The sequence below is a fragment of the Panicum virgatum genome, chromosome 3N, assembly GCF_016808335.1.
Source record: "Panicum virgatum strain AP13 chromosome 3N, P.virgatum_v5, whole genome shotgun sequence".
In the NCBI taxonomy this organism is placed as follows: Eukaryota; Viridiplantae; Streptophyta; class Magnoliopsida; order Poales; family Poaceae; genus Panicum; species Panicum virgatum.
The window spans coordinates 67,043,218-67,055,989 of record NC_053147.1 but is presented as its reverse complement, the minus strand read 5'-3'; the positions used below and the strand labels follow the sequence as shown (position 1 = coordinate 67,055,989).

At 47.3% G+C, this 12,772-nt stretch overlaps 2 protein-coding genes across 2 annotated transcripts; both read left to right on the top strand.

The window, feature by feature from the left end:
* Window positions 1-183: 183 nt before the first annotated feature.
* On the top strand, window positions 184-2,290 carry LOC120663883 (cationic amino acid transporter 1-like). Its single transcript, XM_039942826.1, has 2 exons — window positions 184-616; window positions 794-2,290. The coding sequence occupies exons 1-2, from the start codon at window positions 241-243 to the stop codon at window positions 2,182-2,184; spliced, it is 1,767 nt and encodes a 588-aa protein (XP_039798760.1). The 5' UTR covers window positions 184-240; the 3' UTR covers window positions 2,185-2,290.
* A 1,567-nt stretch (window positions 2,291-3,857) lies between these two features.
* Window positions 3,858-8,696, top strand: LOC120666921 (nuclear transcription factor Y subunit A-7-like). The gene is made up of 6 exons (XM_039946913.1): window positions 3,858-4,105; window positions 5,023-5,173; window positions 5,799-5,959; window positions 6,624-6,695; window positions 7,176-7,340; window positions 7,985-8,696. Exons 2-6 carry the CDS (start codon window positions 5,146-5,148, stop codon window positions 8,201-8,203), a joined length of 645 nt encoding a protein of 214 aa, XP_039802847.1. The 5' UTR covers window positions 3,858-4,105; window positions 5,023-5,145; the 3' UTR covers window positions 8,204-8,696.
* Window positions 8,697-12,772: the final 4,076 nt, after the last annotated feature.

Here is a 12,772-nt window from a genome sequence, read left to right as displayed (position 1 = left end):
CGCGGCAGAATCTTGTTACGAGCGGCCGCCTGCCACCTCGGCCCGCCGCCGCAACGGAATCTTGTTCGCGACGGGTGGCTCCCTCCCGGCCGGGATCACCGTCACCTAGCTAGGGCACACGCGCCTCCACTATATATGCGCTGCGCTGCGGGCGCGTCTCCCCACCGTCCCCGCAAAGCCCCCCTCTCCTCCGATCGATCGATCAACCTAACCCCCCGGGCCAGGCCAGGCCAGGTCACAATGGCGGCGGCGGGCGGCGGCGGCGGGGGGCTGTTCCCGGAGGAGTCGTTCCGGAGCTGGTCGGCGTACGGGCGCGCGCTGCTGGAGACGGGGCCCCGGCTGCGGGACCGCGCCACGGCGCGGTCGCTGGACTCGGCGGAGGTGAACGAGGTGCGCGGCCGGAGCGGCGCCGACATGAAGCGCACGCTCACGTGGTGGGACCTCATCTGGTTCGGCATCGGCGCCGTCATCGGAGCGGGGATCTTCGTGCTCACCGGGCAGGAGGCCAAGGAGGCCGCCGGCCCCGCCGTCGTCGTCTCCTACGCCGTCTCCGGCGTCTCCGCCATGCTCTCCGTCTTCTGCTACACCGAGTTCGCCGTCGAGATCCCCGTCGCAGGTACGTCGTCGATCATTTTTCACATGCACATCCGATCCACCATGATGACAGTCTCTCTCGATCTATCTCATCACTTATCACGTACTTGCGCATTCGTGCTGCGTTCATCGATCGGAGATGACGAGATCAATCTAAAAGTTTGAATCATTCATCCATCGATATGCAAATGCAATGCAGGCGGGTCGTTCGCGTACCTCCGCGTGGAGCTGGGCGACTTCATGGCGTTCATCGCGGCGGGCAACATCCTCCTCGAGTACTGCATCGGCGGCGCGGCGGTGGCGCGGTCGTGGACGTCCTACTTCGCGACGCTGCTGGACCACCACCCCAACGACTTCCGCGTCCACGCGCCCGCCCTCTCGGAGGACTACTCGCGCCTCGACCCCATCGCCGTCGCCGTGGTCCTGCTCATCTGCCTCTTCGCCGTGCTGAGCACCAAGGGCTCCTCCCGCTTCAACTACGTGCTCTCCATCGTGCACCTCGCCGTCATCGCCTTCATCGTCGTGGCGGGGCTGACGCGCGCCAAGGCCGCCAACCTCACCGCCCACTTCGCGCCCTTCGGCGCGCGTGGCATCTTCGCGGCCTCCGCCGTGCTCTTCTTCGCCTACATCGGCTTCGACGCCGTCAGCACCATGGCGGAGGAGACGCGGAACCCCGCCCGGGACATCCCCATCGGGCTCGTCGGCGCCATGACGCTCACCACCGCCGTCTACTGCGTGCTCGCCCTCGTGCTCTGCCTGATGCAGCCCTACTCGGAGATCGACCCCGACGCGCCCTTCAGCGTCGCCTTCACCGCCGCCGGCATGGACTGGGCCAAGTACATCGTCGCCTTCGGCGCGCTCAAGGGCATGACCACCGTGCTCCTCGTCAGCGCCGTCGGCCAGGCCAGGTACCTGACCCACATCGCGCGGACGCACATGGTGCCGCCGGGCCTCGCGCAGGTGCACCCCAGGCTCGGCACCCCCGTCAACGCCACCGTCGCCATGGCGGTCGCCACCGCCGTCATCGCCCTCTTCACCGACCTCGGCATCCTCTCCAACCTGCTCTCCATCTCCACGCTCTTCATCTTCATGCTCGTCGCCGTGGCCCTCCTGGTCCGCCGCTACTACGGGGCCGGCGAGACGTCCGCCGCCGACCGGAACAAGTTCGCGGCGTGCCTGGCCGTCATCATGGCGTCGTCGGTGGCCACCTCGGCGTACTGGGGCATGACGAGCGCGGGCGGCGGCGGGTGGGTCCCGTACGCGGCGACGGTCGCCGCGTGGCTCGCCGCGACGCTGTTCCTGCAGTGCGGCGTGCCCAAGGCGCGCGCGCCCAAGACGTGGGGGGTGCCGCTGGTGCCGTGGCTGCCGGCGGCGTCCATCTTCATCAACATCTTCCTGCTCGGGTCCATCGACGCCGCGTCGTTCGTGCGGTTCGGGGTCTGGACGGCGGCGCTGCTCGCCTACTACTTCCTCTTCGGGCTGCACGCGTCCTACGACACGGCCAAGGCGCTCGCCGCCGAGGCCGACGCCGCCCGGGTGGAGGAAGGCGCGCGCAAGGCCGGCGCCGCCGCCGCCGGCACCTGTCGTTAGCTACTGTACGAGTGAGCTGAATGGGGGCGTGGTGGCATTGGATGAATTTGTCTCTCATTTTTTTGGTTACGTTATTATGAGTAATCGTGCCGTGTACAAAAGAAATGTACTAGCTTAATAAGGTCAGAGCTTGAATTTGAATTTAAAATTTGTACATATCCTGTGTCCCTATGAAGATTGGTTCTGGTGATTTTCACATCGTTCTGAAGGAATTTCTTTTTTCAATCTCTTCCTGGGCTTCAGTAACCAGTGCTTCCGAGTGGCCTAGAAATCCGAAATGAAATGAACCTTCTCCGCTAATTCACTTTCTGAATGGGCCGATCTTGTTGATGGAAGAATGGGCCGGGTGCTATAAATAGCCCAAGCCACATATAGGGCCGGGGCTACCGACCCACGGCGAAGGAGTGGGCCGATAGATAGGCTTACTTGCGGTCCAGTTTTCTCGTGGGCCCGATGCGTCGCGGGCGGTGTCGCTGTCAGCCGCGTGGTTAAGCCTAACCGCCGGCCATGACACGTTCCCCCCATTAGGCCCAGTCGGTTGGCATCAGCAAAGCCATCTCGGAGGAAGACGACGAGCCGCGACGGCGGCGGAGGGGGAGGAGACCAGGGTTTATAAAATCGACCGGTCCGGTCAAACCGCCGCTCTTCAGTAGTGGTTTACCGGACTAATTTGATTGGAAATCGATGAAAATTAGTTAAATTCAAATCTAAATTTAAAAGCACATGTGTAACCGGTTCCGACCGGTATACCGACCGGTTTGACAGGTTACCGGTTACCGGTATTTTAACCAAAAAATTCGTTGGTTTAAAAATAGTTTTCTGGTTTGACCGGTTTACCGGCCCCCATATGCGGTGGGTTTTAATGGGCCGGCCCATTTTTTCTTTTTCTTTTTTGATTTAACTTCATATGCCTGCAAACTATACTAAATGGACGAATTTTTAAGAAAATTTGACACCATTGATTCATCGCACCTTGAAGTATTTTAAAAAAATTAATTTTTTTATTTTTAAATTTAAATTTGAATTTAGACTGATTTGGTATGGTCCAAATCGAATCCGGACCGGACCGGTTTGACCGATTCCCACCGATTTGTTTAAGTCTGGAGGAGACTGGGTGGCGATCGGGACGCCTCCTCCCCGCGGCCACACGTCACGCCTGGCCGCGGGGCCCGCCGCGGGCGGCGTGGAGCGCCCGGTGGCCGTCCGCCGCCACCGCGAAACCGACGGCCGCGATCACGTGCCCGTCGAGGTTCTCCCTTTCATGCCCGTCGATCACGCGACCACGTGCATGGTTTGGAACGCACATCACATATCTATTAGACAATACTTGTTTACTACATTGGTAAAAATAAAAAAAAATTGTAAGGATACAATCAACTAAGTTAGGTGATACTTGACGTGCATGTAATTTTTTCAGTAATTCTAGAAGCATGCATTGGTGGAGTGCTACCAAATTCAACTGTCCCTTCACGCCACCTCATGATATGGTTTTGTTTCTAACGCGTGTGCGCAAGGTTAATTTTTTTTTAAAAAAAAATGTAAAGTAAAAAAGAGTCTACCTCGTGATAATAAAAAAAGTGGATAATAAAGTAAAAAAGAAGTCTACCTTGTGGTAATTAATTAATCAAATAAAAAGCGATTAAAATAAGTCAAATTGCCCAGGAGGTTGTGGCTGCGATGCGTCCGGGGTGATGCCGGTCGCGCCCCACCACCACCACAGCCGCCTCCGACCCCTGCTCTCAAATTTGAGGCCCAAACCCTCCCGGCCCCGTCGCCTTGCCGCCGGCCGCGCGCTGCCGCCATCCGACGGGCCCTCCGCCTCCTCCTCCTCCCCAGGCCCGCGGCGCCGCGCGTCCGGTCCGGTGCGGGCGTGAGATCCATCCAACCCGGCTGCGGGTCGGCCGTTCTCCTCCTCGCGTCGGTGAGCAACCCGCAATCACGCCTCGCTCGGTTTCCGCAGGCTCCGTGCGCGGTCCAGTCCGGGCAATTCGCCCTCCTCGTCCGGTTTCCTGTGGATTTTGCGGGCTGCGTTGTGCCCTACCTATCCAATCCGCGCGTAATTCGAGTAGGCTCTTCTAATTCGCCGCGGGGCGCCGCCGGCGCGAGGCCAGTCCGGCCCGTGGTGCGGAGCGGTTTGTGCTGCGGAAATTGAAGGGGTTCTTGTGGTTTATCACCCCCGTTCCTCGCGCCCGTTTGGGAATTCTTGTGGTTTGTCACTTACTGGGCATCTATTGGCTCCTGTTTGGAACGCAGGAATTTCGTATGAGACAGCTAGTTCAAATTGGCACAGGAACCGAGGGCAATTCACTCATTTGCGAACTAGCCCTAAATTTTCTAGGCAACTGCACCAGCCTGTCAACTCTGGTGGCAGGTGGTTGTATAGTACCGTGTATTGCTGTTTGGAAATTAGCCACGGATACAGATACCCGGACCTTTTGTAAAGATTGCTCTGCCTTGGTACTATATAGGGCACTTGGAGTAATTCTGACATGCATGCTTTTGAATTATTCCCGGTCAATTCCCTGCTGCAATGAGGTTTAATACATGTTTCTATGGTTGGGATCAATGATATATGACACACTTGGAGTATTTCTGACATGCATGTGTTTGAATTATTCCCGGTCAATTCCCTGCTGTGATGAGGTTTAGTACCTGTTTCGATGGTTGGGATCAATGATAAATGACGCCTGTTCCATGGTCTTCTTAAAAGCTCGTTTTTATCCAAAAAAATACCACGTGAAGTTTCTGCCTCTCTGGATATGCTTTAAACTTGCATTTAGAATTTTTTTTGGTGTGCTTTATCCACGAAGTGCTAATGAGCTTTGTGCTTGGTTTCAGGAAAGTTTTTGTGTGCTTCATCCATGACAAGCTAAAGATATCGCATGAACAGTGCCAGTTAGTCTGCCTTTGCTCTGTCTTGATCCTGATTGTTTTGTGCTTTGCCTTGCAAAGAAAGGAATCATGACTTCAGTTGTTCATAGTGTTTCAGGTATGCTTGGTCCATCCAATGTTGTGTCATGCTGTTTTACAGTAACACTGTAGTCTAATGCGCTGCTGTGTTTTGATCTGGAACTTTAGTTGTGGTGTACTATTTGTGGAACGCATGCCACATTTTTGTGTGATGTGAATTACTGAGGAGACCCATTCATTATACACGTGTTGCAAATATAGATTATGCAAGCAAAAGTTGCATTTGTGCCACCAATTAATCGGCAACAGACCATCATTCATTATTTCCCTTTTATTTGAGGAAACCTTCCATTCTATGTGACTGAAAGAAAAGTAATTTATGACCTGACAGCTGAGGTTACTGAATTAGAATCAGGATGTAATGCATTCTCACTACGATTGAGCTTTCTAAACAACATAAGCAGTTTTCTGTGAAGGAAGTAGGGAATTTTATGTAGTTTGTATCAGCTGGTGGAAATTGGATCAGTGCCTTCTGCACCCCATATATATCAATTTTACCATATAAAATGTTATATTGTACTGTTGTTACTTGTTAATACATGACAAATGATGGTACATGCAGTGTCGGCTATGTCATTTTTCAACACATAAGGAAATCAAAGTCGCCCGTGCTTTTCTCATTTTCTGTGTACCTTCCTGGGCAGGTGACCACAGAGCTGAGGATCAACATCAACAGCAGAAGCAAGCTGAACCTGAGGACCAGCAAGAAGCCCCAGTTACTAGTTCAGATAGTCAACCAACAGTGGGCACACCATCAGCTGATTATGTGACTCCCTATGCCCCTCATGACATGGCTCATGCAATGGTACCAGATTTTGTTCCTTTCCACTTTTCACTTGCTGATAAGTAGTAGTGCTACTGGGTTCTTATCAGTCGGTCTTCTCCTTTGAGTTATGTCTAAGAAAAGGTTGAGGTTTTTGTCATAGTGAGACGTTTAAGAAAATACAATATGCAGTATTGAATCGTCTTACCTGTTTCAAAAACTACTTCAAAAGTAATATAACAGATTGTACCAAGATCAAAACTCCAATAAAGTGTCGAGGACAATATAATACACCATTTCCTTGTTGAAGTGAAACAAAAAATATTCCCCTTTTTGTTCAGACCTTTTGATGCTAGGAAATTGTTGTCTATCAGATTCAACTGTTAAAATATCAAAGCTTCTTCATTTGAAAATTTTGCACACCTGGGTGGTACCAATTTTTCCTTAATGTATCAGTATCCTACTTAGTCTAAATTGTTACCTCATGTGTGTTTTGCTCGTACATTCTTTTCTTTCTTTGAATGTTCTGTAGTTAGTTATTTTAATCTAATAGTTGCTGCTATAGTTTTGGCATTTTCTTAGACCTTCACTGGAATAAATATGTTGCAGTTACTATTTTTTGTCCTTTTGATTGCCTTGTTGTTACAAATTTTCATCAAGATTCATGTGAACTGTGTTGGATAATTTCATATTTTGTGTCTGGCAGGGTCAATATGCCTACCCAAATATTGATCCATACTATGGAAGCCTATATGCGGCTTACGGTGGACAGCCAATGGTAAGCTTTTATGAATTTACTCTCTGTTAGCAAACACAAAGTATTGTAATCTAATATATCCTTCACAAATGTTAGATTCTGTCCACATTGTGGAACATTTATGATTTACCTGTCCCAACTCATACAAGCTCTTGTATCTATGTTATTCGTGGGTAATGGAATTGGGTTCGAGCCTAATCTCATTTTTTTATCCTTTACTTAATTTGTAAATGATTGAATGGCACTAAGCTCATTTAATTTGACTCCTTAATTCTTATGCCCAATCCTCAAGCCACCCATGGTGGTAGTCAGAGGTAGTACAAAGTAATTGCTTGCTTGCCTCGAGAGGATTGGTCAATAACCAATGCTGCTAGTATTGTATAATCTAATTCACAGTCAATCGGATAAGAATCATTGCATTGTCTTGGACCTTTCTATATGCTATTAACATCCTCCATTTAAACTGATCTTCTGGAGTTAATAAAATTGATGATTTTTCAGATGCATCCACCGTTGGTCGGAATGCATCCGACTGGCTTACCTTTGCCTACTGATGCAATTGAAGAGCCTGTGTATGTAAATGCAAAACAATACAATGCCATTTTAAGGCGACGCCAATCTCGGGCTAAAGCTGAATCAGAAAGGAAGCTTGTCAAGGGCCGTAAGGTAAATCTTTATTACCATCTTCTCTTCTGCCATGCGATATGAACTGCAATTTTTAATTAGCTTTTCTGTCCATCATGCTAGAGCAAATAATCAAGCAAATTTCTCCAATCTACCTTCCCTACTTCTACTTGAAGATCGTCTGCCTCACGTTGTACTATAAACTACTGGTGAACGTTATTTCGATTTCAATCTTCTATGATATCAGAAATTTCAACATACCATGTTTTATAATGCCCTCATGGGTGTTGTTTATCATAAAACAGTAAAGGATTTAGGAATACAAATTGGATGCCACCCATTCACAAAGTTGCAATAGAGTATGGAAGAAAGGTTGAATTGCTGCCTTCCGTTTTCATCTGAAACTTACCTTTTAAGCAGGAGCAAATTTAATTTGTTAGTATCATGATTGTTTCCAAAACTGAAAGGCTGAGATAAACCTGGTTATCAATTCTGAGAATCCTATCAAGTTCCCCCAACAGATGATCTCACTGCAAGTTGCTTACACGTGTTTCTTACTGTTTATTTTGTTCTGAAACAAAAAACAACTTGAAATGTTATTTCCTTTTTTTGGGTAATAAAATGCCTTTTTTTCCTTTTGACCCTGAAGCTCCATGTTTCTAACTCGATACATCTGTGCTGCGCAGCCCTATCTCCATGAGTCACGTCATCAGCATGCCTTGAAAAGGGCCAGGGGAGCTGGAGGCAGGTTTCTCAATTCAAAGCCAGATGACAAGGAAGAGAACTCTGACTCGAGTCACAAAGAGAAACAAAACGGAGTCGCGCCCCACAAGAGTGGCCAACCGTCAACCCCTCCCTCTCCCAACGGTGCATCTTCAGCTAATCAGGCAGACAGTCACCAATGAGGCTTCGAGAACTCACAGCCGAAGAGAGTTAAGCCCCTGACGCTAGATGTGGCAACAGATCTGTACAGCAAGTGCTAGCGGGCAACAGCAAGGATGGTGTCGGTTGGTTGTGGTAGGACATATTCCATAGAAAAACATAGACGAGTCAGACAGGTTTTGCAGTTTGGTTTGTTCCTCTAAGTTTATTCACCTTTGTGTACAATTCTAGTAGCATTGTGTCCTCATGGATAGCTCAGTCAGTTCTTCAGAAAGCCTTTGTAGCATATCAGCCCATTGTTTGTTGCTTGGAGTTGGAGATTTGGGATTGGAGTTCATAACCTGCTGTCCTGCATCATCATCCGCAGCACAGAATAATCGCTGGCTATGTGTATGTTAGATGACAATAAACCCTAATGTAGGACATGTGAGCACCTCATCTGAATCTAGCTTTGTTTCCTCTGCATACACTCATCCATTCACTGGAAATGATACCATCACAATTGGTTGGATTGCAGTTCATGCTTTGGTTTGAGAGCACGCCCACTCTTTGGCCACGTGACATGAAGTTTGCGTTTTCATCTATTGCCCATTGAATTGTTTGATGATTGCCAGATTCTATGAACATGACCTGAAGAACATTGTTCTTGGCAACAACATCATTCCGTCATTGGCCATCACATGAACGTTGTGCATGCTTTCCTCGAGAGCATTGAAATATTGTCAAACTATTACCAAGAAGAATGTACTTTCTCGAGTGTTGCAGATTACACTTTCTCGAGAACTCCCAAGCGTATTTTGCACCCTTTCTTGCACGAGCACATCTCACTTTTTTTTTGGAAAGACCAGAAGGGAAACAAAAAGTATTATGCACGATGCAATAAAGCGCATAAAGTCTGCATCTGCTAGACCTGAACTTGGGACTTTCTTCATGGGTCGTCGCTGACGCTAAACGGCCTTGCATCTCTCTGTACTGACTGACAGCTTTGAGCATTCAGGAACATGGTTTTGCCAAAAGAAAAATTCTGTATCTCCTTTGTAACGGTTTTTTCTTCTGAAAATCACATTTAGATATCTTTTTTTTTGTTTTTAGCAATTCATGTGATCTGAAGACGGCCCCTACAACCTGAAAATGGATCTCCAGTCAAAATGTTTCTGAAAGCTGAATCTCTAGCAAGCCACTCCTGGAAAACCTAAAAGTCCATCATTGAAAGCCCATCATTAGTTAGGTTTCCTTTGAACTGAATCTCTAGGGTATACAACAACAAACAACAACAACTGAATCTCTAGGATATGATTCAATAAAACCTCTGACTAATCGAGTAAGTTCAATTGGGTTCGATTGCAAGAGATGAAACTGTCCATGAATGGTTCTGAAGTTCCAGTGTCACAAGTCCAGAAAACCTCCGGCACAATGTTTCTGAGACTCTCAATACTGTTTATTCAGACATGGATGGCCCATGCGATTATCTTAGACAGCAAGCACTCTGCCGTGATCATATCAGGTTCTTAACAAATTAAGGTCACGCCCGACACCGTACCGTACTTGTAGCTTAAACCACAAGTTACTACTATACTAAGTTACTAACATAGGGTTAGCACACCCATGACACCATGATGCGTAACTGACATGCAAAATGGACCCACTTCTGAATTCTGATTCATGGTGACCACAAATCTGAACATGTTGAGCGAAGCATCTATGCAAAGTTAACTAGAATGGGCACCATCTTTGCCGTATTCACCTGATTGCAAGCTCCAAGTCATGTATGAAGGTGCTTCGCTGAATCTAAAACCGCATTGTTCATTTCTGAACTCTGATGGAATAGTACCATGTGCTTCAGAGTTGAGACAGACAGGCCAAGATCAAGATGTGTCCATGGGCAGACAAACAGACATCCCAAAAGGAAACTAGTATTGAAAAAGAGGCGACAGGTAGAGCTCCCCGTTCGAGAAACAGTGAAAGGCCCTCTTGACATGCTTTGCTTGCACTACAAAACCAGGGCCCATGACCCCAACTCCAAGAGTGCTGCTGCACCATGCTCCATGCAGACTCTCCCTTCGGCTGTGTTTAAATCCGAAAAATGGTGGTAAAAAGATCACATCGGACACTGTAGCACACTGTAATACTTTTCGTTTATTTGTGATAATTGTTGTCCTACTATGACCTAACTAGGCTCAAAAGATTCGTCTCGTCGTGTACATCAAAACTATGCAATTAATTTTTTTATTTACCTATATTTAATGCTCCATGCATGAGGAAAAAAATTTGATGTGATAGGTGAATAGTAAAGTTTGGATAGAGAAATTTTAAAACTAAACACAGCCTTCTTTGTTTTTATTTGATTCTTGCCATGTTAATTGGTGTGGTCTATGAAGGAAGGAAGGGACAGGCATGTGAAAAAGTGGGACGAGCTCTTATCATCATGCCATTGCAGGGGGACAAGGCAAGCAAGGCCACACAGACACAGACACAAGCATGCAATGCATTTCCCTCTGGTGATAGGGTGTGACAGTCTGATCCTTTAGCCGGGCACATTGACCTCTCCCTCTCTCTAGATCCATCATGGCCCATTCATTAATTGTGCTGTTATAGTTGGTGGTAGTTGCTACCCTTGCTCTTTCCTTGCTTGCGATTTTGTGCTTCCATGTTCTTGTTTCATTTGCAGTTTGCAATGGCATATCATTATTCGGTTCCGATAGTAGAATCATCATGTATATGCATGGTTTGGTTGCCAATGTTGACATTAGTACAATTACAGTCCTGTTAATTTCTGTGGTAATTTGGAGATTTCATGAAGTAGGAGGTATGTGTATGTGTAGTTGTGTACTCAATTGCTGGCTATGCATGCACAATCTGCAAGTACAGACACTAAAGCCTGGACTCCATCTCACTCAAAGTCTTGTCAATCTTTACCAGATTGGGGTGTGACCTGAAGAATATTTGCAGTACCATTCTCTAGTGTTTTTGGCTCTGTTCACTTCCCCAAATTCCTCCAAACTTTCTATCACATCGAAATCACATCAAAACATTAAATATAGCAAATGACATATGCATGAAGTACTAAATGTAGGTAAATAAAAAAACTAATTGCATAGTTTTGATGTACGTTGCGAGACAAATCTTTTGAGCCTAGTTAGCCTATAATAGGACAATATTTACCACAAACAAACGAAAAGTGCTACAGTATACTATAGTGTCCAATGTGACTTTTTCTACCAGATTTTCGCAGATCTAAACACGCCCTTTGTGGCTTTTGTCCCCATTTTTTTTGCTTCCTCTGCTACTTGTTTAGTTCATTTTGCATTTTTGGAAGAGAATCTTCACTATTTGAAGTATTAAATGTAGATTAATCATAAAACTAATTACAGATCTCGTCTGTAAACTACGAGACGAATCTAATGAGCCTAAGCAATCCATCATCAGAGCATGTTTACCGTAGCATTAATGTAGCAATTTAGTGTTTAATCACGTCCTAATTAGGATCATTAGATTCGTCTCGCGATTTACAATCCATTTGTGCAATGTGATTTATTTTTCGACTACATTTAGTACACCATACAAGCGATTTACAAAAATTTTGCATTTTGCGTTTTGGGATCTAAACAGGGCCTGATGATGGATTTTTACAAAGTGATATTGTTAGATTTCTAGGATCACACAGTGCACGAATCGAGTAGGATTTCTCTCTCTTTCTTGATCTGAGTACAACAAAGTCCTAGATCTACAACGATGACACAGAGAAAAGAGAGAGATGAGCGAGATAGAGGACCTTCAGTGCCTGCAGAAGAGCTTGGTCTGGCTAGCACGGGTTCGTTGATGGAGATCCGCTCAAAGGCGGCGACGATTGGTGCAGTGAAGTCGATGTCGGAGCGATGGCGTCGTGGTCGATGGCGGCGGCGGCGGGACAGAGCTGGCGGCGGTGAAGGCGATGAAGGTGGGGCTTCCCGCTGCTCCAGCGCTCCCTCTAGATCGGCTAGGGTTTAGGGATGTGGGTGAGGGTGCTGGCGGCGCGGCGAACCTCGTGCTGTGTGCCCGGCCCCTCACCCCCTTTTAATCTAGCGCCGTACATCGGGGGCCCACCAACCATTAAGGGTTGGACGCCCCCGATCAGGGCGCGGATCAAGGGCCTAAAAGGCCGTTGGGCTTATTTAGTAGGAGATCAACCTAACATTCTCCCTCTTGATCTCACTTTGTACTTTAACTTTATACTTTAACCTGAAATTTTTTCTTTAGTTGTTCCTTCACAGATTAATGAATAGAGCATGTTTTATCATCACGGTCCAAGACCGATAGACTCAACAGCTACCACACACATCACTGTTTTGAAACAAATTCTTTATCTTTTGGGCCCTTTTTATTCTCCAAAAATCACAGGCTTTCCCTTAAACCCATGCCGGCTATGTGTTCCCTTAAACCCAAGTCAGATTTTCTATATGTTAGCATGAGGCCTTTTGTGTCTTGCACATAACGTAAAGCTTTCTTAACCATGATCCAGTGTGCATGTCCTGGATTACTTTGATATCTGCCAAGTATCCCGGTAACAAATGCTAAGTCAGAGAGTGTACAAACTTGAGCATACTGTAGGCTTC